Source organism: Castor canadensis, chromosome 1 (assembly GCF_047511655.1).
Source record: "Castor canadensis chromosome 1, mCasCan1.hap1v2, whole genome shotgun sequence".
In the NCBI taxonomy this organism is placed as follows: Eukaryota; Metazoa; Chordata; class Mammalia; order Rodentia; family Castoridae; genus Castor; species Castor canadensis.
In genome coordinates, this window is record NC_133386.1 from 37,696,230 (window position 1) to 37,721,087 (window position 24,858).

The 24,858-nt window shown below is 38.7% G+C and overlaps 1 protein-coding gene across 1 annotated transcript in view; it reads right to left on the reverse strand.

Annotated features, from left to right (window-relative positions):
- Window positions 1-15,535, reverse strand: part of Hint3 (histidine triad nucleotide binding protein 3) — a 30,273-nt gene extending 14,738 nt beyond the window's left edge. Inside the window, exon 1 of the mRNA XM_020186232.2 lies at window positions 15,135-15,535. Within this exon, the coding sequence (XP_020041821.1) occupies window positions 15,135-15,335 (201 nt within the window). The 5' untranslated portion in view covers window positions 15,336-15,535. The remainder of the gene's footprint in view (window positions 1-15,134) is intronic.
- Between the last annotated feature and the right edge of the window lie 9,323 nt (window positions 15,536-24,858).

The window sequence follows — 24,858 nt, forward strand, 5'->3', positions numbered from 1 at the left end:
AAAACCTCAGAAAAAAGAACGAAACAGAACTGCAAAACAAAACAGAAGGCCAATCCGGCAGAATAGAACAAACAGAAGACAGAATCTCAGAACTTGAAGATGAAATGGTAATTAAAGGAAAAACCGAAGAACTATTAATTAAACAACTCAAGACCTGTGAAAAGAAAATGCAAGAACTCACTGACTCCATCAAAAGACCAAACTTGAGAATCATGGGCATCGAAGAAGGAGAAGAGGTGCAAGCAAAGGGAATGCGTAATATATTCAACAAAATAATAACAGAAAATTTCCGAAATCTAGAGAAAGATATTCCCATACAAATGCAAGAGGCCTTCAGGACACCAAACAGACCAGATCAAAATAGAACTACTCCACAACATATCATCATTAAAACAACAAGTTCAGAAACTAAGGAAAGAATATTGAAGGCTGTAAGAGAGAAAAAACAGGAAACATACAAAGGTAAACCCATCAAAATCACAGCAGACTTCTCAACAGAAACATTAAAAGCAAGAAGAGCGTGGGGTGAGATCTTCCAGGCACTGAATGAAAATAACTTCAACCCCAGGATACTCTACCCAGCAAAGCTATCATTCAAAATAGATGGAGCAATAAAAGTCTTCCATGACAAGCAGAAACTAAAACAATATGTGACCACAAAGCCACCATTACAAAAGATTCTGCAAGGGATCCTGCACACAGAAAGTGACACCCACTTAACCATGAAAAGGCAGGCAGCACCAAACCACAGGATAAGAAAAAGCAAGACAGTAGAGAGTAACATCAAGTTAGGTACACACAATCAAACCTTCAAACAACTAAGATAACTAAATGGCAGGAATCACCACATACCTATCAGTACTAATGCTTAATGTTAATGGACTTAATTCACCCATCAAAAGACACCGTTTGACAAAATGGATTAAAAAAGAAGATCCAACAATTTGTTGCTTACAGGAGACTCATCTCACCGACAGGCTGGAAGAAGATTTACCAAGCCAATGGCCCCCGAAAACAAGCAGGAGTAGCAATATTTATCTCTGACAAAGTAGACTCCAAACCTACATTGATCAAACGAGATAAAGAAGGACATTCCATACTAATAAAAGGGGAAATAGACCAAAAGGAAATAATAATCATCAATCTGTATGCACCCAATGTCAATGCACCCAATTTCATCAAACATACCCTGAAAGACCTAAAAGCATATATAAACGCCAACACAGTGGTTGTGGGAGATTTTAACACTCCATTAACATCAATAGATAGGTCATCCAAACAAAAACTCAATAAAGAAATCCAAGATCTAAAATATGCAATAGATCAAGTGGACCTAGTAGATGTCTACAGAACATTTCATCCAATCTCTACACAATATACATTCTTCTCAGCAGCCCATGGAACCTTCTCCAAAATAGATCATATCCTAGGGCACAAAGCAAGCCTCAGCAAATATAAGAAAATAGAAATAATACCGTGCATACTATCTGACCACAATGCAGTAAAAGTAGAACTCAACAACAAAAGTAAAGACAAAAAACATGCAAACAGCTGGAAACTAAATAACTCATTACTTAATGAAGAATGGATCATCGATGCAATAAAAAGAGGAAATTAAAACGTTCCTGGAAGTCAATGAAAATGAAAACACAACCTACCGGAACCTATGGGACACAGCTAAGGCAGTCTTGAGAGGAAAGTTTATAGCCATGAGTGCATATATTAAAAAGATTGAAAGATCCCAAATCAATGACCTAATGATACATCTCAAACTCCTAGAAAAACAAGAACAAGCAAATCCCAAAACAAATAGAGAAATAATAAAAATAAGAGCTGAAATCAACGAAATAGAAACCAAAAAAACCATACAAAGAATTAATGAAACAAAAAGTTGGTTCTTTGGAAAAATAAACAAGATCAATAGACCCCTGGCAAACCTGACTAAAATGAGGAGAGAAAAAAACCCAAATTAGTAGAATTAGGAATGCAAAAGGGGAGATAACAACAAACACCATGCAAGTCCAGGAAATCATCAGAGACTACTTTGAGAACCTATATTCAAATAAATTTGAAAATCTAAAAGAAATGGACAGATTTCTAGATACATATGATCATCCAAAACTGAACCAAGAGGAAATTAATCACCTGAATAGACCTATAACACAAAATGAAATTGAAGCAGCAATCAAGAGTCTCCCCAAAAAGAAAAGTCCAGGACCTGATGGATTCTCTGCTGAATTCTATCAGACCTTTAAAGAAGAACTGATACCAACCCTCCTTAAACTGTTCCACGAAATAGAAAGGGAAGGAAAACTGCCAAACACATTTTATGAAGCCAGTATTACACTTATCCCAAAACCAGGCAAAGACACCTCCAAAAAGGAGAACTATAGGCCAATCTCCTTAATGAACATTGATGCAAAAATCCTCAACAAAATAATGGCAAACCGAATTCAGCAACACATCAAAAAGATTACTCACCACAACCAGGTAGGCTTCATCCCAGGGATGCAGGGGTGGTTCAACATGCGAAAATCAATAAACGTAATAAACCACATTAACAGAAGCAAAGACAAAAACCACTTGATCATCTCAATAGATGCAGAAAAAGCCTTTGATAAGATCCAACATCATTTCACGATAAAAGCTCTAAGAAAACTAGGAATAGAAGGAAAGTTCCTCAACATTATAAAAGCTATATATGACAAACCTACAGCCAGCATTATACTTAACGGAGAAAAACTGAAACCATTCCCTCTAAAATCAGGAACCAGACAAGGATGCCCACTATCTCCACTCCTATTCAACATAGTACTGGAATTCCTAGCCAGAGCAATTAGGCAAGAAGAAGGAATAAAAGGAATACAAATAGGAAAAGAAACTGTCAAAATATCCCTATTTGCAGACGACATGATCCTATACCTTAAAGACCCAAAAAACTCTACTCAGAAGCTTCTAGACATCATCAATAGCTATAGCAAGGTAGCAGGATATAAAATCAACATAGAAAAATCATTAGCATTTCTATACACTAACAATGAGCAAATGGAAAAAGAATGTATGAAAATAATTCCATTTACAATAGCCTCAAACAAAATCAAATACCTAGGTGTAAACCTAACAAAAGATGTGAAAGACCTCTACAAGGAAAACTATACACTTCTGAAGAAAGAGATTGAGGAAGACTATAGAAAGTGGAGAGATCTCCCATGCTCATGGATTGGTAGAATCAACATAGTAAAAATGTCGATACTCCCCAAAGTAATCTACATGTTTAATGCAATTCCCATCAAAATTCCAATGACATTCATTAAAGAGATTGAAAAATCTACTGTGAAATTTATATGGAAACACAAGAGGCCACGAATAGCCAAGGCAATACTCAGTCAAAAGAACAATGCAGGAGGTATCACAATACCTGACTTCAAACTATATTACAAAGCAGTAACAATAAAAACAGCATGGTACTGGCACAAAAACAGACATGAAGACCAGTGGAACAGAATAGAGGATCCAGATATGAAGCCACACAACTATGAGCAACTTATCTTTGACAAAGGAGCTAAAAATATACGATGGAGAAATAGCAGCCTCTTCAACAAAAACTGCTGGGAAAACTGGTTAGCAGTCTGCAAAAAACTGAAACTAGATCCATGTATATCACCCTATACCAAGATTAACTCAAAATGGATCAAGGATCTTAATATCAGACCCCAAACTCTTAAGTTGATACAAGAAAGAGTAGGAAATACTCTGGAGTTAGTAGGTATAGGTAAGAACTTTCTCAATGAAACCCCAGCAGCACAGCAACTAAGAGATAGCATAGATAAATGGGACCTCATAAAACTAAAAAGCTTCTGTTCATCAAAAGAAATGGTCTCTAAACTGAAGAGAACACCCACAGAGTGGGAGAAAATATTTGCCAATTATACATCAGACAAAGGACTGATAACCCGAATATACAGGGAACTTAAAAAACTAAATTCTCCCAAAACTAATCAACCAATAAAGAAATGGGCATGTGAACTAAACAGAACTTTCTCAAAAGAAGAAATTCAAATGGCCAGAAAACACATGAAAAAATGCTCACCATCTCTAGCAATAAAGGAAATGCAAATTAAAACCATGCTAAGATTCCACCTCACCCCTGTTAGAATAGCCATCATCAGCAACACCACCAACAACAGGTGTTGGCGAGGATGCGGGGGAAAAAGGAACCCTCTTACACTGTTGGTGGGAATGTAGACTAGTACAACCACTCTGGAAAAAAATTTGGAGGCTACTTAAAAAGCTAGACATTGGTCTACCATTTGATCCAGCAATACCACTCTTGGGGATATACCCAAAAGACTGTTTACTCCAGAGGCACCTGCACATCCATGTTTATTGCGGCACTATTCACAATAGCCAAGTTATGGAAACAGCCAAGATGCCCCACCACTGACGAATGGATTAAGAAAATGTGGTATCTATACACAATGGAATTTTATGCAGCCATGAAGAAGAACGAAATGTTATCATTCGCTGGTAAATGGATGGAACTGGAGAATATTATTCTGAGTGAGGTTAACCTGGCCCAAAAGACCAAAAATCGTATGTTCTCCCTCATATGTGGACATTAGATCAAGGGCAAACACAACAAGGGGATTGGACTATGAGCATATGATAAAAGTGAGAGCACACAAGGGAGGGGTGAGGATAGGTAAGACACCTAAAAAACTAGCTAGCATTTGTTGCCCTTAACGCAGAGAAACTAAAGCAGATACCTTAAAGCAACTGAGGCCGATAGGTAAAGGGGAACAGGTACTAGAGAAAAGGTTAGATCAAAAAGAATTAACCTAGAAGGTAACACCCACGCACAGGAAATCAATGTGAGTCAATGCCCTGTATAGCTATCCTTATCTCAACCAGCAAAACCCCTTGTTCCTTCCTATTATTGCTTATACTCTCTCTACAACAAAATTAGAGATAAGGGCAAAATAGTTTCTGCTGGGTATTGAGCGGGGGGAGAGGGAGGGGCGGAGTGGGTGGTAAGGGAGCGGGTGGGGGGAGAAATGAACCAAGCCTTGTATGCACATATGAATAATAAAAGAAAAATGAAAAAAAAAATAAAAATAAGTTTCAGCTTCTGTTACAAGGTGCTCATTTATTCCAAAGCATAAAAAGAAATAATTATGAGAGTAAAGTTCATTAAAACTTCATTACCAATCCAGAGTCTTTAATTTCATTATACATTTCCCCATCCCTACTCTAAGCTCATGTGTTTTTACTTTTAGAAGATACTTTTAAAGATTTGACTATGGTTTCATAGAAAGATGGATGAAATCCTTTTTACATTTTTTTCCCAAAGTGGCCTTTTCCTTGATTCTAACAGGAATATCATTTGGCATCTATATATCCAAGGATTACCTTTTTAAACATTTTAAAGCAGTTACATATAAATCCTTTTTCTTTATGCTTACCTACCTCTTTAGAGTAGTAGAAAGACTGAAATTTTGAAACATACTTCACTTAAATAATTTATGAGCCCAATCCATTACATTCATCAATTTTCTGGATTATATTACACTACACAATAAAAAAGAAAAGGAAGGGAATGTTTCAACCTATTAGCATTGAAGAAAAATCTATCCACCCTAATTTATGTCAATCAACATCTTATATAAAAATATAAAGTGAAAAATAAATAAAATTAGTATCAATAAGCATAGTTTTCTTCAGCAAAATTCCCTTAGTGTACTGTTGCTGATTAGTTCTCCATTCTAGGAACCAAAATTCAATTTGAATGAGAGCTTCATATTCCTGCCAGTAATCTTAATTATCCTATGGTAACAAACATGATAATTTTATCAATTTAACCATTTTTATTATTTTTTCTAGGTATTAAATTTTGAATACTGATGTCCTTGGAATGTTTTAGAAAAGTATAAGGTCAAGGACCCACAATGTTTTTGGATAAAATTGTCCATCATTTCTTTAGTGCTTCCAGCTGAAAAGCAATTAATATTGGGAGATTTTAAGTCATTTTGCATCACTGTTACAAAATACTTGACATAAACAACTTCAGGAGGATTTATCTTCATGGTTTCAGAGGTTTCAAGTCATGGATGGCTGGCACCATTGTTTCTGCGCCTGTAGGAAGGCAGAAAGATCATGGCAGAAAAGTGGAGGAAAGCTGCTCACCTCATGGCAACCAAGACAAGATACACCCTTCAAAGACCCTTCTTTCTCCCACCTAGTAACCTACCTCTTCCTACTAGGCCCTAACTCTTAACAGCCCAGTCACCTTTCAACAGTGCCACCAGCTGGGGACCAAGCCTTCAACACATGAGACTCTGGGGGGAACACTTATCCAAACCATAACAAGGGTCAAATCAGCACAACAAAATTGCCACACTCATACCTCCCAGATTAGTAGATAATACAATTTTACATTTATTTCCCCTCAATTATGGCATTAACTTAAAAATTCAGAGATAATTCTTTCTGGTGCAGAATATGTCCTGATTAGAATTAGTTTGAGATGATGTAGCTGAATTCTGCCTCAAAGCAGGAGCAACATTTCTTAACTTAACAGAACTAGAAATTATTAGTCTAAAGGATAAGTAAAGAAAGAAAAAGTTCCTAAATATGTGCTGTTTCACATTCCATGAATGAACCATAAGAATGGAACAAAATACCTAGTTCTTTCCAATTCTCTATTTTAAAAGTTTTGTTTACTGTCATATATAATTTATTTTCCAAATTCTAATCTAAAAAAAAAAAACTATCATCAATGTATCTATCATCAGCACCAGCAGTATACAAAATTCTTCTCAAAAGAAAAGTTTTAGTTAGCATATTCAATGACTGAATTAGATTTTCAAGCTGTTTAAAATGTTGAAACTGAAATCAACAAAATAAGAGACCAAAAACACTACACAAAGAATCAACGAAACAAAAAGTTGGTTCCTCAAAAAGATAAACATAATTTATAAACCCTTAGCCAACCTGACAAATAAGGAGAGAAAAGATCCAAATTAATAAAATTAGAGATGAAGAAGGGAATATCACAACAAATACTAATGAAATCAAGAGAGTCATTAGGGAATACTTTGAAAACATATACTCTAATAAACTGGAAAATCTAGAAAAATGGGTAAATTTCTAGATGCATATGACCAACCAAAATTGAACCAAGAGGCTATAAACCATCTAAATAGATCTATAACAAGTAATGAAACTGAAGCATCAATAAAGAGTCTCTCAAAAAAGAAAAGCCCAGAACTGGGTGGATTTACTACTGAATTCTACCAAACATTTAAAGAAAAACTAATACTAATAATCATCAAACTTTTCCATGAAATAGAAAGGGAAGGAACACTACCCACGCTCAATCTATGAAGCCAGTATTATACTTATCCCAAAATCAAACAAGGACACCACAAAAAGAGAGAGAGAGAGTTATAGGCCAATCTCTTTGATGAACACAGATGCAAAAATTCTGAGTGAAATACTAGAAAACCAAATTGAACAGCATATCAAAAAGATCATATACCATGCTCAAGTCAGTTTCATTCCAGGGATGCAGGGATGATTCAACATACACAAATTAATAAATGTAATACAGCATATAAACAGAATCAAGTACATAAATAACATGATTTGACAAAATTCAGCATCCTTTCTTGATAAAAGCTCTGATGAAATTAGGAATAGAAGGAATGTACCTTAACATAAAAAGGCTATATACAGCAAACCTATAGCCAGTATCATACTAAATTGGGTGAAACTGAAATCCCTGGAGTGAGCTTTTTCTGTCTCCCTTGTTGGAGTGAGCTTTTTCTTACTCCTGGTGATTACTGAACCTAACGGGGCTTAACTGGGTGGTGACAAGAGATGCAGAAAGCACACAGTATAGACAAGACAGACAGAAAGTTGGGCCAGGTGTGTTGGGTGCTTGGATGAAAATACACAACCCTCATTGCTTCTTTTCTCTATTATTCTCTTTATTTACTCTGCTTCTTTTCTCTATCTTTATTCTTTAAGGCCTTACTCCTTTATAATTCTTAAAACCTAGCTTCCAAAGTCTTTCCTTAAAACCTTGCTTCACTATTCTTTAAAACCGCTTTCCTTAGACTCCCTCTGTCCTATGTTTTCTCTGTTCTTTAACATAATATCTCTTAAAGTCTTTTCCCCCAGACTTGCACTGTCCCATGTTCTCTCTTTAGTTTTCTCAAAGCCTTGGTGCTCAGACTTGCACTCTCCCACGTTCTCTGTGGCTTTTCTCTAACTTAGCTTTTCTAAACCCCATGTGTAAAGTTCTTGGTGCAGACTTTCTATCAACCCCTCTTTAGCAATTCCCCTTTAACAATTTCCCTTTAGCAATTCTTTTCCCTTCAACAATCTTCCTCCAGCACTTTCCTTTCAGCAATTCATTTTCCTTCAGCAGTCCTTTTCCATTCAACAATTCTTTTCCTTTCCAAAGCCTCTCACAGCAAAAAGCCAAAAGCCAAAAGCCAAAAAGCCAAAAGCCAAAAGCCTCCTTCAGGGAGTCTTTTATACCCAGTGGTAAACAGGGTGGAGCAGCAGTTCTGGGGAGAGGCGTGACATTGTAACAGGAGAAACCTGCATTCCTGCTTCTCTTAACATAAACAACGTAGGAGAAGCAGCTGTTCTGCATTTTCATCTTCTGTGGCCAGGGTTGTGCCAATCTTGGCCTACAGATAAACATCTCAGGAAAAGAAGCTAAGCTGCATCTTGCCTTGCTTATGTCCAGTTCTCCTAGGCTTCTCATAATCTGCTCTCCACAGAAACCATTTCCTCTAACATCACAAATGAGTCCAGGGTGCCCACTCTCCCAACTCTTATTCAATATAGTTTTAGAATTCCTAACCAAAGCAACAAGACAGGAAAAATAAATAAAAGGAATTCAAATAAGAAAGGAAGAAGTCTAATTATCCCTCTTTGCAGATGACATGATCTTATAATTAAAAGACCCTAAAAACTCTACTTAAAAAAATCCCTAGACATCATAGACACCTTCAGCAAAGTAGGATACAAAATCAATATATAAAAATCAGTAGTTTAATACTATACCTGGTTAAAAAAAATAATTAACCTTTCTATATATCAACAATGAACAGACTGATACAGAATTGAGGAAAACAATCTCATTTATAATCACCTCTAAAAAAGTTAAATACCTAGCAAGTGTATATTCAATATAATCCCCATCAAAATTCCACTGATTACAATATATTTACAGGTAAAATACCAAGGCAAAATCCCAATGAACAATAAATAGACACTTAGACAATAAAAGATAGGAGTATAAAGCAGGTCATGTAAAGGGGAGGTTACTAGTGGAAGGGGGAGGGTAAATGAAGAGGGTAAAGGAGGTAAACATGGTTGATACATTGTTTATACATGTATGAATATGGAACACCAAAATCTGTCAGTCATTTTAAGAAAGGAAGAAGAGAAAGATTAATGGAGGGGATGAACTAAACTGGGGTACATTGTACACAGATATGGAACTATTATATACTAATAAAAACATTTCCTTAAAAAAGTTGAAATTGTCTCTGTCATTCTCTTTCCCATGTCTACTATCAACCCAGCCATTATTCGAACTTCAATTTCAAGAAAACCTATCCTCCTATTTCAAAGATAGGCAGCCAAAAATAAGAAATATAGATAAATAGATATATCTATCTATATAGATATACAAATAGATATATCTATCTATATAGATACATATATATATATACGAAGTTATTCTGTTTTCTTTCCCCTTGTTTTTTTGGCAGTGCTAGGAATGGAACTTGAGGCCTCATGCATATTAGGCAAGTGCTCTCTCTACCTGAACTATATCCCTAGCCCAGAGTCACTCTCTACAGCATGACAGAAAAAAACGAAAACAACACAAATTTCCATAATTCAACAAGAATATTGGTTGATTAAGATAAATCCATATAATGAAGTACTGAATAGCTATAAAAAGGAAAGAGAAACATCTCTATGTACTTCTGACATTATTTCCATGATAAATTGCTAATTTTTGAAAAAAACCAAGAAGAAGGAGTGTAGTTCAGGCAATCTGTGTACAGTTCTACAGTACTATTCATGGTGTCAGTCTTAGAGACTATTCTAGAACCTGATCCTCCAGTCCTTCCAATGTAGTAATTTCCAATATTAAATCAATTTCTGCTTAAAATGATAGGAACAGTTCTTTCCATCAACAGTATCCTGACTGATAGCTAAAGCAAATAAAAATAAATAACATTTGAAAGAACATTTCAGTACCAGGTACTAGGACAATATTAATTAAAGGAGTTAAATTAGCACAAGATATTTCCTGAATATGAATCAAGCATAGTGAAATATAATCCAGTGTCTCTCAACTATTTTTCCACTCTAGGAGACTTTTAAGACATTTCACAAGCGCTGGCAAAATGGTTCAAGAGGCAAAGCCCCAGTCTAGCAAACACAAGGCCTTTAGTTCAACGCCCCCAGTACAGTAAAAAAAAAAAAAAGATCCTGAGATTGTAATACCACACATATACTCTGTATTTATTCTATCTACTCTCTATCTCTGTACACCTGCGCCCCAAACATGAAACAAGTAAGATATTGCCTCCTCCATCCCAAAGCAAACTTTGATGGCCTTGGGATGATACATCCCCTGCTAAAAATGCATTGTCTAGCCTTTGCTTAGTTCAATTATGTATGTATTTATTTATTTACTAATTTTTTATTACAGTGCAAATTAGTTAAAAGTATTATTTATTATTTTTTGCGGGGGGATGACTCTGTATAGATCCCAGAGCCTTGTGCCTGCTAGGCCAGCTCTTTATCCCAGAGCTATATTCCTAACCATTGACTGTAACTTAATTTCCTTTATATACATGTCCATACCTAGCAAGCACTAAGCCCCAAATTCAACCCCTAGTATTGAAAAAAAAAAAAAAAAAAAAAAAGCAGGTCTGATCTTTGGTTCAGCCAGATGTGATAGAAGTCTGGACCATCCCATTCTGGGTTTTGTTGTTGCTGTTTTGCTTGTTTATTTCTACTGGGGTTTAAACTCAGCCTGAAGCTTCCTAGGCAAGAGCTCTACCACTCGAGCCATGTCTCCAGCCCTCTGTCACTCTTTTAGTTATTTTTTAGATAGAGTCTCACATTTTTGCCAGGGCCAGCCTCAGACTGCAATCCTACTGCAGGTCTCCTGTATAGTTGGGATGGCAGGGAAGTCCTAAAGCACACCTATTTTCCCTGTGATTTGAGTAGGCCTAAATGACACCTTCTGGTTTTAGCACCCATCTTAGCCACCCAGATCCATTATCTTTTTTTTTTCTCCTTTTATCGTTTTTACATTTACTTACATGTATATACATTGTTTGTGCCATCTCTCCCCCTGCTTCTGGGCAGAACCTGTTCCACCCTCTTGTTCTCCAATTTTGTTAAACAGAAAACATAGGAGATAATAAGAAAGACATATCATTTTTGCTAGTTTGAGATAAAGACAACTATACAGAGGATTCCTAGCACTACTTCCATGCACTAGGTTCATCTCTACCAGACCTCTTGTTACTTCCTGATCACTTTCCCATACAGGGAGCACATCAACCACATTCAAGTTTTAGGTTTCCTTTCCTTTCCCTATTTCTCCCATGAATGTTCTTCCCTCAGTGTGTGACCCATGTCCAATAATATTACTGCATTTGTTTAGGTCTATAATCCACATATGAGGGAGAACATGCGATTTTTGGCCTTCTGAGCCTGGCTAACTTCGCTTAAGATGATGTTCTCCAATTCCATCCATTGCAAATGACAAAATTTCATTCTTTGAGGCTGAGTAAAATTCCATTGTGTATAAATACAACATTTTCTTGATCCAATCGTCAGTAGTGGGGCATCTTAGCTGTTTCCATAGCTTGGCTATTGTAAATAGTGCTGCAACAAACATGGTGTACAGGTGCTTTTGTAATAACTTGAGTCATATTCCTTTGGGTATATTCCTAGGAGTGCTATTGCTGGATCATATGGCAGATCTATGTTTAGATTTTTAAGGAGCCTCCATATTATTTTCCAAAATGGTTGTACTAGCTTACATTCCCACCAGCAGTGTATAAGGGTTCCTTTCTCCCCACATCACTGCCAGTATTTGTTGTTGGTATTCTTGATGCTAGCCATTTCTAACAGGGGTGAGGTGGAATCTTAGTATGGTTTTGATCTGCATTTCCTTTACAGCCAGGATGGTGAGCATTTTTTCATGTGTTTTTTTGGTCATCTGGGTTTCTTCCTCTGAAAAAGTACTGTTTAGTTCAGTTGCCTACTTCTGTATTGGTTTATTGATTTGGGGGGAGTTTAGTTTTTTGAGCTCCCTGTATATTCTGGTTATCGGTCCTTTGATGTATAGCTAGCAAATATTTCTCCCACTCTGTGGGTGGTCTCTTCAATTTAGAGACCATTTCTTTTGTTGTACAGAAGCTTTTTAATTTCATGTAGTCCCATTTGTCCATACTTTCTCTTAGTTGCTGGGCTGCTGGAGTTCTATTGAGGAAGTCCTTGCCTATACCTATTGCTTCCAGAGTATTCCCTGCTCTTTCCTGTTCTAACTTCAGAGTTTCGGGTCTGATACTAAGGTCCTTAATACATGGTGAGTTGATACTAGCACAGGGTGATAGACATGGATCTAGTTTCAGTTTTCTGCAGGCAGATAAGCACTTTTCCCAGCAACATTTGTTGAAGAGGCTGTCTTTTTTCCATTGTATGCTTTTGGTACTTTTGTCAAAAATAAGGTTGGGATAGCTGTGTGGATTCATATCTGGGTCCTCTGTTCTGTTCCACTGGTCTTCATCAATTTTTGTGCCAGTACCTTATGTTTTTATTGCTATGGCTCTGTACTATAGCTTGAAGTCAGGTATTGTGATACCTTCAGCACTGCTCTTTTTTGCTCAGTATTGCCTTGGCTATTTGCATTCTTTTGTGTTTCCAAATTAATTTTAGGGTAGAATTTTCAAACTCTGTGATGAATGTCATTGGAATTTTGATGGGAACTGCACTGAACATGTAGATTTCTTTTGGTGTTATAGCCATTTTTACTATGTTGGTTATGCCAATCCATGAGCATGAAAGGTCTTTCACCTTCTGCAGTCTTTGATCTCTTTCTTCATTGGTTTGTACTTCTCCTCATAGATGTCACTCACATCCTTTGTTAAGTTTATTTCTAGGTATTTTTTTGAGGCTATTATAAATGGAATTGTTTTCATATATTCTTTCTCGATTTGTTCATTGTTGGCGTATAGAAAGGATACTGATTTTTTAAGTTGATTTTGTATCCTGCTGCACTACTGAAGCTGTTTATGGTGTCTAGAAGTTTTTGGTGAGTTTTTTGGGTCTTTGAGGCATAGACAGATCCATTATCTTAATGGCCATGTGTATTCCCCCATATGCTCCTAACTGGGAAAGTATAAAACCAGAGATAAGACCCACCATGTTGAGTCTTTACTCCCATTTCTTGTATGGGAAACAGGAAAGGTTTCTCCCTTTTTTCCCTATTTCTCCCCACTTTTAAACTGTTAAGCTAAATTCCTTTCCTATTAAATTTTACTAGTACTTTTACTTCAAAAAAAAATATTGAGTGAAAAAATGAAAGACTCTTTTCTCTTTCCCAAGGACAAAGTCCCATATTTCTGGGGTATTTTAAACCTCTTTCCAAGTTCTTTCCATCAGGATTGAACACATCAAACACTTTACTATTTTTAAAAAGCTTTCCCTTAATCCCTAACTTCTCCTGTTTGCTAAATACCTGTTAAGAGTCATCCATATTTGCTGTTTTCACTCTTCCACCTCCCAGGTTCTTCTCAATCAATTGTAAGCTACCTCTGCCCTCTCCCCACAAAGTACTTCAACTGCTCTCTATGTAGCTTATGGTGGCCAGAACCCTGGAAATCATCTTGGACTTCCCCTTCTTTACCTTCCTCATCTGCCTATATATAAATCAGTGTCTCTCACTCTTCACACTGTTGGCATTTGGGGGCCAGATAATTCTTTAGTTTTTTTTTTTTAAGGTGGGGAACTGTCCTGTGCATTGTATGATGTTGAGAACATCCCTGACCTCTATCCACTAAATGCCAGTACCTACCCCCCCCCCAGCTACACAGTTGTTACAACCAAAACTACTTCAAGACATTGCCAAAAGTTCATAGTTAAGAATCTCTCATCTAATTCTCCAATGAGTCCTGCCTGTTACCTCCTAAATATTTCTTAAATTTATCCACTTTCCTTCATCCTCACTACCATATTCTTATTTCAGGCCACCAACAAACTAGATCACTCCAATAGTCTCCTAATAGATTGCCATACTTCCAGTCTGGTTCTATTCAAGTCATTCTCTACAATGGTGCCAGAAAGACCTTTCAAAGAGCAGAACTCTTCATGTAATTCTTCAACCCCTTTCTCCCAGCCCAGCATTAAATATTTTAGAACTTCTCTTTTTACTCCTCAGATAAAGACAAAACTCCTTAACTTGTTTTTAATGAAAGAACGAATGACTACTACACAATCTTTGCAGCTGATTGTCTCAAATGATTATTGTTTTTCAAAGACAAGTAGAACACGTACAACAAAGTGTGTACCACGTATCTGTCTTAAAATATCTGGGCGAAGTCTTAAGTCTCTGAAAATTTCCACACATCTCAGCTGGTAACAGTGAAATCAGAGGCTGTTAAATAATGGTTGAACTTCAGACCCATTTCTCTACCCCCATCCCAGACTTTCTTCAATCAACCTAACAAAAAGCTTTTCACAACGACCGTCTGTTATTTTCTACTTTTTTCTTCTCTGTATCAAAGAGCAGAGTTTAAAAATCAGTATCTAGAAAGAAGGAAGAAAGAATCTGTAATAAAAGCACAGAGCCCAAAAATGCTAGTTTATGCCATATATCTCGGCACCTGCAGAGGGAGGCAGAAATATCTGGATCCAAACAGCAAAATCACCGCTGGGGACACTGCGGTCCCCTGAGGGAGGCCCCTGTGACACCCAGCGTCCCCCGCTCGATCCACCCCGAGCAGGGAGACCCGAGCGGGCTCAAGGGCGGCCGGGTTCCCACCCACCGGGTCCCCACCCACCCCAGCCACGTCGCCGCCCACCTCGCAGGGCAGGAGCTCAGCGCCGGGTTCCTGCTGCAGCGCGATCCGACAGAACACGCAGCTGCTGTCGTAGTCCCTGGGCTCCGGTGACTTTGCGGCGACCTCGGAGGTCTCCGTCGAGGACACCGCAGGTCCTGCGGCCGAGGCTACCTTACCGTCGGGAGCTGACTCCACGCCGTAGCTCACCTGCTCCTCCGCCATTACACTCGCCCCGGCAGCCGAGAGCCAGCACTTCTGGGCCGGCGCAAGGCCCGTCCCCCGCACCTACTCCGTTTCACCTCGAGGCGTCGCTCCTCGCCTGACGCTGGGCCGGGCCGGAAGTTGGACTTCCTGGCAACCCGGATTAACTGAAGAGGGAGGGCGACGCAGCCGGCATGGGACCGCGAAACCAGCTGCCACTAGGAGGCGAGCAAGGGCCTACCCGGAGTCGCCCCGCCTCCTCGCTTCGGTAATGACGCACGACGTCCGCTGAGACGTAGGAGGCTGCCGCACGTCGTGCTGACGTCACCTGGCGTGGCGCGGTAACGTCAGGCCACATGGAACCTGTTGGGTATTCCGTATGGACGAAGTAGTACTGTGTATTCCTAGTGTATTACGCTGCCGTTTAAAAAAAAAAAATCCTTAGAAGTTTAATTTTTTAAAATTCGTACTTTTAAGAGAATAAGCAAAATTTATACGGCACTGTTTTAGCAGAGATGTGCTTGGTGCTTTGTGTGTGCCGCACGAAGCAACAATAGTTTTAGAATTTAAGCTCAGGATATTCAAATTGAACTTAATGCCCTCTGTTTACTTTTTGTTAACAGCACCAGCTAGGTCAAAATAGTGGTCTTATCTCACATTCATTATATACCAGAAAGGGCTTAGTTGATGGTCTAAAAAAAATTTCAGAAGTTCACTGCCAGTGCCTCACCATGCTTCATTTACACCACCACCGGCACACCCTGCAAAGAAATGTACCAATTCCTTACTTTGATACTGAAGGTGGGCTATGATTTTAACTCAGATTTTCTTTTTATAATACTTAGCACCTGCTGAGTGTCTAAAATGTGCTCTGAGTTTCTCTAATCGTCAAAACAAACAAGATTGATTTTATAATCCCTGCTTCTGAGATGATAAGCAAACCCAGTACCACGTAGCTGATTTATAGTAACAAAGTCCAGAAGACAAAGATGTTTCCTACTCCAGAACCCATCAGCCTTTTTGAACACTTTTTTTTTGTTCTCAAGACACTGTCCTATGTAGCCGAGGCTGGCCTGAACTCTCAATCCTCCTATGTCCTGTGACTACAGGCATGTGCCACATGGCTGGCCACAACTCTTAAAACACTGAAAAATTCATTGGACTACCTCATTATAAGTAGTTTTGCCACTAGTATTTTTTGATTTGGGAAACTCATAATAACAAAGTCCCACTGTGAATCAGTAATGTTTTTGAGTGAATTGATGCTGTAGTAATCAGAAACAATTACCTATTTGGGAGGTAGTTGAACATATGCATTCAAGATATTTTTAATTCCTTTTGTAGTTGGCTCTGTTGTGTATAAAACCACTACAATAGCTTTTACCGCTCCTCTGCAGTTCAAGGCAGGATTAAGAATCAGTACACAAGACTGCCAAATGTAAATATTCACTGTTTTCCATATCTGTACAATACCATCACATTGCTCTGCTTCTGCTTCCTGTGAAGTATCCTTGTTTCCCACCTCTATACATCCAAATCCACCTTCCAAACCATTTCTCAAATGCTACCTCCTTCATAAAATGTTTTTTGACTAACCAAACTGAAATAAGCACTTTCTCTTGTGAACAGGCATAGTAATATTTTACTGCTTCTCTTGTAGAACTTTATATCTTATAACTATGTACATATTTTCTAACTAGAAATTAGATTCTTTGACAATAAGAGTGTGTTCCTTTGAAACTCCCATATGCCAAGTACAGTACTTTGCATGTAGGTAGTCATTTAACAATTGCCTGATGAACAAAACAATGATTAGGAGCAAGGTCACTGCCTAAGAGTGTTCAGATTTCACAGTATATAAGAACACCACAAATAAGAGTATGTTAATTCACATTGTGCCCATATAATAGCACAGAAAGACCTGGAGATTTAAGCCTCCTGCTCAAGTTCTGGAGCAGTGAAAGTTGACTCATAAATACATCCACAGGGATACCTAAAGCCACATACATACACTCAAAAGACCCTTCCCCTACACTGGCACAGACACCTGCACAGCATTGCTTCTGTTCTGACTGCACACCTAGTGACACCCGAGATTGTTTCTCTCACCTGGCTGTTGCAAGACTTTCTTCTAACTCCCTAAATTTGAACTTGACACAGAAGTGGGGGGAACAACGTAACATATTTTAAAATTATGTATAGGATGTGTCCTAGTGTGGGCATAATAAAAAGTTCAGATGCCATGTGTGTACACAGGCAGAGCCACTGCCAGTGCATGTTCTGGATAACTCTCCCTGGGAACAGCCATTCAAGTTGTTCGAAAATATGCTAACTTTAAATCTACTTAAGAAATAGAGTGCTGCTTCATAATTTTTAATTCCATCTGTGAAAACTTTGTCTAAGTTACTTATCTTTCTGTGCTGATACTGTTTCTTCATCTTTAAGATGAGGATGGTAATGATGCCCTATGCACAACTATGTTGCATGTACAATTATGCACCATAATATTGCCTTGCTTGAAAAATGCAATATGGATCTGTCATTATTGTTATTCGTAACAAACACTTATTAAGAACCAACTTTAAGCATCACTTTCTCCATCACTGACTAACCTATTTCTTTGCTCCTCTTTGTAAGGAAACTCCTCAAAAACGTGGTCTATACTCTTACTAATCCCTGTCTCTTATTTTTACACTGCCTCCTTTCAGGCTTTTGCTGCCACACCTCCATCTAAACTACTGCTGTCAAGGTCAACAATGACCTCCATGTCACTAAATCTAACAGGAACATCTTAGTTTTCCTCCTCCCAGCAACAACTGGTCATTTGCTCTCCCTCGTAAACCTTTCTTCTTTTGGTCTCCAGGACACCTCTTTCTTGTCTTGCTACCTACCATCCTTCTCAATCTCCTTTGCTGCTGCTGTTCCAAAGCTCTGTCAATATTGGCGGGCTTTGGTCCTAGGTTCTTGTCTCTTCTTTTCAGTTACACTTACTCACTTGGTCATTTCATGGAGTTTGTGGCTTTCAATAACATATATTTATCAGAAATTCTCAAATTTGAATCTCTAGCATAGACTTCTTCCCTGAACTCTAGAATATCCAACCGCCTGCCCAACCACTGCATGCACCCATATAACAGACACTACAAATACGTCTGAAACTGAGTTCCTACAGGGGCTCCTTTCCCCTACCCTCACCAAAATCTGCTACATCTCAGTTGAGGGACACTCTGTTCTGCCATCTACTCAGAACAAAAACGATGAGATCATACCTGATGCTTCCTTTTTATCCTCATATCCTATCTATGAGGAAATAAAATGCATCCAGAATCTGATGTTATCACTACTTGCCACCCATGACCCAGCCAGCATTACTCCTTACTGGACTTCCTACTTCCAGCCTTGTCCTCCAATCCCATTAATTAATATCTAGTCTCAACCCAGATCATGTCATTCCTCTGCTCAGCATCCTTATCCTGTTGAGAGTTCTTACCTCTGAGGCCTGTGGGTCTCTACATTCTGTGCCATCTTCCCACCTTTTCCTTTCTGACAGCAGTTGTCACTAATATTACCATCACTTTCTCTACTCTGGTTACACTAGACTCCTTATTACTTGTGCAGGTGAGGCATGCTGCTGCATTTGAGCCTCTGCCTTGGCAATCCCTCTGCTGTGGAAACTAGTCATATGGTTTATTCTTCTCATCCTTTCCAAGTCCATCAAAGTGATGAAAACAGATTATTCAGTAATTACTGATAGTTGGGGTAGAGCTGAGCTCCATTCTGTTACGCATAAAAGTGACTGGGTGTTTTATATTGAGAATGGAAGCGTTCAAGTAGTCCGAGAAGTAACTCATATCAGTGTAGATGTGATTATTCCAGCTGTGTCTACTTGCTGGCAATTATCAAAGTTGGGCTCTATCTTCTCACTGAGACTGGGAAATGGGGCCCTATATTCCTGGTAATTACATTTCAAAGGAATGACTTTCACATCCTTAAGAAAATACTTCAGAGTTACAGAAGAGACTGATTCACAATTGGAAGCCCTTTTTTGTACATGTTCTGAGAAAAGAAAGTCAAGAGCCTATTGTCAGGAGATGGCTGGAGCAAACAGTAAGTTCTGACATTCTAAATTCATCATTTGGAAATGGTGGTGCTAGTGCCGGGGTCATCTCACAGAACTGCCTGTGTTCTGCTGTATAAGAGTTTGATTGTCTCTGAGTATAGAGGTTTGGACAGAGACATATGCCAAGAGTTCTACAGTTCTCATCTCTTTGCTGAAATGTTTCTTTCTCAATGAAGTCAACTCTGGTTAATCTTGCAAACATATCACCTCACTCTCACCCCTAGTACTCTCTTCCCCTTCACCTGCTTTATTTTTTTCCATATCATGCTGTTATGGTTTGCATATGAAGCCTTATTTCTTAAAGGATTGATCCCCAATTTGTGTGCTATTGAGAGGTGACTGGATCATGAGGGCCCTCACCTCATCAGTAGACACCTTTGTGTCTATTAATGTTTGGTTTCTGCCTTTTTTTATTCAATGGATTAATCCATTGATGAGCTCATAGCTGAATGGGCTATCAGGAGGTGAGGGCAGGTTGGACAAAGCAGGTCATTGTGGGTATACCTGTGAAGGGCACATCTTGTCCCCTTCTGTTCTTACTCTCTGCTTCCCAGCTGCCATAAGGTAAAGTTTTCCTCTGTCATGACTCTCTGCCATTATGTTTCTGCTTTTCCACAGGCCTAAAAGCAATGGAGCCAGCTGACCTTGGACCAAAATGCAACTGACCTTGAAACCATGAACCAAAATAACCATCTCCTGTTAAATTCTTTTCTCAGGTATTTTGTTACAGTGATGAAAAGCTTACTGACACACATGCATTACCTTCTACATATTTAAATTTAAATACTTAGTATTACATAGTAGTAATACTAAGTAATAGTAATATGTATGGTATATATTCAAATACTACATATTTAATTTAGGATGCTTACTCATTATCATCTACTTCATCCTCATTGACTAATCTCTAGAGCAATTATTATCTTTTGTGTCTCCTTTGTACATCAGTGTATCCCCCCTGTCTATATGTGGCATGTGAGATTCAGAGAATGATCAAAGACAACTAAAGAGCTTGGTCTGAAAACTGGAAGGCTAAAGCTGCCATTCATGAAGTGGGGATCTCTGAGGAACTAGCAGCTTTGTGCTGGGAGCCTGGAAGTTCAGCCATTCAGTTCAGGACATGCTAACTGTATTAGTTGAGCTGCTGTTTAGGCTATGTTTATTGCAATAAACATCTCTAAAACTAACTCTTAATGTTTTAAAGCAAAAAAAAAAAAAAGTTTATTTATTGACCACATTGTATCCACTGCAGATCAGCTGTGGCTTTGTAGACTTCATTTCATGACCCAGGTTGAATGAGCAGCCTTTTCCAAAAAAAGATTTTGGAAGAAAGAACAAAGTGGAACCACATAATAGCTATGACTTTTCTGTGGTTTGAGCGTGTCCCCCCCCAACAGGTTCATGTGCTGGAAAGTAGGCTTTCAGTGTGACAGTGTTGAGAAGTGGTGGAACTTTTAAGAAATGGAGCAGCCTAGTGATTGGTAATGAGGTCACTGGGGCACATCACCTCAGAAGAAATTAATGTAGTTCTCAAGGGATCCCAATTAGTTCCAAGACAGTGATTTGCTATAAAAAGAGCCAGCCTAGCCCCTGAGTCTCTCACTTTCTGCCTCCCCACATAATCTCTCTCACACATATTCCCACCATTTTTATGCTTTCGCTATGAGGCCCTCCCATACTGAGTAGATGTTGGTGCCATCTCTCCAGAATTGTGACCTCAACCTCAGGTATTTTGTTATTACAAAATACAGAAAACAAAGACACTCTTCAGAAATAGCTCATATCACTTCCACTAACATATTATTGGCCAAGGCAAGGTACATAGCCAACCCTGATATCAATGGAATAGGATAAATACAATTTCAGAACTGGAAAAGGCAACGAATGTTTTTAACAGTAATAGGGTCTGGTACAGATGCCTATTTGACATCTAAGTAGCAATGTCATTAGTAACAGGATGTCTGAGCCTGAAGTTTCAGAAGTCCAGATTTGAATGTTAGAATCTTCAGCATATAGTACTTATATTCATGAAATTAGAAGAGATCACCAAGGGAATAAGTATAAGTAGAAAAGAGAAAAGTTCTAAGGAATGAGCTGGGATCACTCAGGCATTTTGAAATCAGAAAAATGAGAAATGGTCAAATGTGACTGAAAATGTTCTCTGATACAGGAAGAGAACCAGGAGAGAATAGTGTCCTAGAGACATAGCAGAGAGTTTCAGGTAGGAGGGAGTGATCAGCTATGCAAAGGCTGATAAAAAAATGAAAGCAATGAGGACTAGGAATGGAGTGGCAGTCACTGGAAAAGATGATATAAAGTAGTTTTAGTGTTGGAATTGGGGAGAAAGTCTGATCAGAGTTGTGGTTTTTTGCTGTTTTTTGGTAGAACTATGGTTTGAACTCAGGGTTTCACCCTTGCAAAGCAGGCACGCTACCACTTGAACCACACCTCCAATCCATTCTACTGTGGTTATTTTGGAGATGGGGTTTCATGAACTATCTGCCTATGCTAGCCTTAAACCACAAACCTTCTAATCTCAACCTCTCAAGTAGCTGGGATTGCAGGCAGGAGCCATTGGTGCCTAGTTGATTCCAGTCATTTTAAAAGAGAAAGGTACCCTGGGCACTGGTGGCTTACTCCTCTAATCCTAGTTACTCAGGAGGCAGAGATCAGGTGGGTCACAGTTCAAAGCCAGCCCCAGGCAAATAGTTCACAAGACCCTATCTCAAAAATATCCAACACAAAAAAGGACTGATGGAGTTACTGAAGTGTGCACTTGAGCACACTTGCTAGAGCACCTGCCTAGCAAGTGTGATGCCCTGAATTCAAACCCGAGTACCATCCCCTACATACCCCCCACCAACAGAGAGAGAGAAGAATAGTTTGATGCCAGTGGCTCGTGCCTGTAATTCTAACTTTATGGAAGACTGAGATATGGAGGACTGGGGTTCCAAGCCAAGCTGGGCAAAAAGTTCACAAGATCCTATCTCAACCAATAGCTGAGTGCAGTTGTGTATGCCTGCCATTCTAGCTATGTGGGTTGAGATTGGAGGATCATAGTTCCAGTCCAGTCTAGGCAAAAAAACAAGTTGGCAAGATCCCATCTCAATGGAAAAAATCTGGGCGTGGTGGTATGTACCTGTCATCCCACCTATGGTGGGAGGATAGTGGCCCAGGCTGGCCTGGGCAAAAAGCAAGACTCTACCTCCCAAATAACCAGAGCTCAAATGGGAGAGTGCTTGCATAGCAAGTGCAAAGACCTGAGTTCAAACTCTAGTACCACCAAAAAAAAAGAAAGAAAAAAAATAGTAATAAAGTTATTTAAGACAGCAAGTATGAACAAACCAAGCAAATTATCCACAGGAAAAAAAGAGGAGGTATACACAGGATGTCAGAAACATGATAAAGACAAGAAGAGGCAGGGAGGTTAGAAGTGCTAAGAAGAGTGTTGCCAACTCAAAGTAAATGAGTATTATTCATAGTCACCTATTCAGATGTCTCCGTTCCTTTCAACTGCCAAAGCTAGGCTAACTCACCATCCTTTCCCCACCATTTTTCTATCTCCGTTTTTATCACGTTTTAAATTCTCATATACTTGCTTCAGTTTCTGTTCTTTGTATCTAATGCCTTTGTTCATGTATTCATGCACCATTAAATTATCTCATTATTAAATGCTATTTACATCCTATATCTGTGACAGATGCTTCCTAGATGCTCTCTGTATTTGTTCCCATTAAGATGCAAATTCCCTGTGGGTGGGACATGGCCTTCTTTACTATAACATCCAGCTTAGCATCTGGCACACAGAAGGCAATGAGAAAATGTACTAATTGCATAAATGAATGGATGGGTGGATTTTTACACATTTAAGTAATGGAAATTTTCTCAATGGCATCACTGCTGGTATTGACATTTAAAAAAAAAGCTTTCTGTAGGTTCTCATATCTCTTCTTGGCACCAAATGAATTGTTCTCTTTTTTATTGCTACTTTAGGTATCAGCTAATACTAGTCTTTTGGGTGTAGTCATTCCTTGTAAGCTGCCAAAAACCTAAGAAGCTGCCTTGGATCAGAGGCCCAGCCCAGCTACAACTACATCTTTCTCCCTTGAGGCTCCCAGAGCATTTTATCTCTGAAAGAAACTGTGTGCTTCCTAAGTGATCAAAATGGGTTCTATAAAACAAATTACCTATTGATGTAAAATGACATTTTTTAAACCTATCTATAAATGCCAAAAACTGCCTTGACAGACAAATGACAACTTGGGTAAAAATATTTGCAGCATGCATGAAAAATAGGATTAGTAGTCCCAATGCAGGAAGAATTTTTACAGAAAAATTAGAACAAGTTGAAAGCCTCAATAAAAAACTGAGCAACTGACCTGTATATTTTGTGACATAACTGTTATCCCAGCCCTGGAAAGGCTGAGGCAGGAGGATCGCATATTAGAAGCCAGCCTGGGCTACATAGTGTGATCACATCTTGAAAACAAAAATCAGAACAAAAACAAACAAAGAAAATCCCATAAAAATAAAACAAACCAAAAAACTAACCAACTGATGTGAAAGCAACTTACTGAAAGATAAAGGAGGACTGGAGTGTGGCTCAAGTGGTAGAGCATCTGCCTAGGATGGGTGAAGCCCTGAGTTCAAACCCCAGGGCCAAAGGAAGGAAGGAAGGAAAGAAAGTCAACAAACAAATGGGAAACATATTGGACCTTATTAGGAATCAAAGTTAAATAGCAGTGAACTGACATTTTCACCATCAAACTGGCAGAATCCTTTACAAAATTAGCATGCTGTATTGTCAGGTGCACATAAATCATATGCATAATTGAAATGATGCACAATACGTTCCTGATGAGAGTTCAAACCTCAGTACCACCAGTATCAAACAAAAACATTCCTGATGACATCATGGAAGAATTTCAGAGTGAGGATGGGAGAAAACAGGTTATGGGAAGTACACAGCTTTAAGAGGGTTAGAGAACTGGAAATGAAGGGCAGCCTGGGACTCTGACACTTCCCATGGAATGGAATGAACAAGGATAAAGAACATAATGAAAAAACTGAATCAATTAGGAAGCAGCAAACTCCCTCCAAAATGATGACTCATATACTTGGCCTCCCTGACCGTTTCCAAACATAAACAGTCTGTGTTCACATCAAAGCCAATTCTTCCACTCACACGCTAGAGCCTGTCCGCTCCTGCCCACTCAAGAACACCACCTCAGAAATTCCCTTGGTATGTCTAACATCATCAGTTTTTTCCCCTGGATCATTACTATACACATGCAGACATGCTATAATTTCTACCACCTAAAAAAAAAAGATAGTGTTTTTTTCTGAGCCTACTTTCCCTACGAGCCCCTATCTCAAGTATGCGTTTTTCCTTGCAGGAAATCTCCTTGAAAGAAGTAGTGTTCC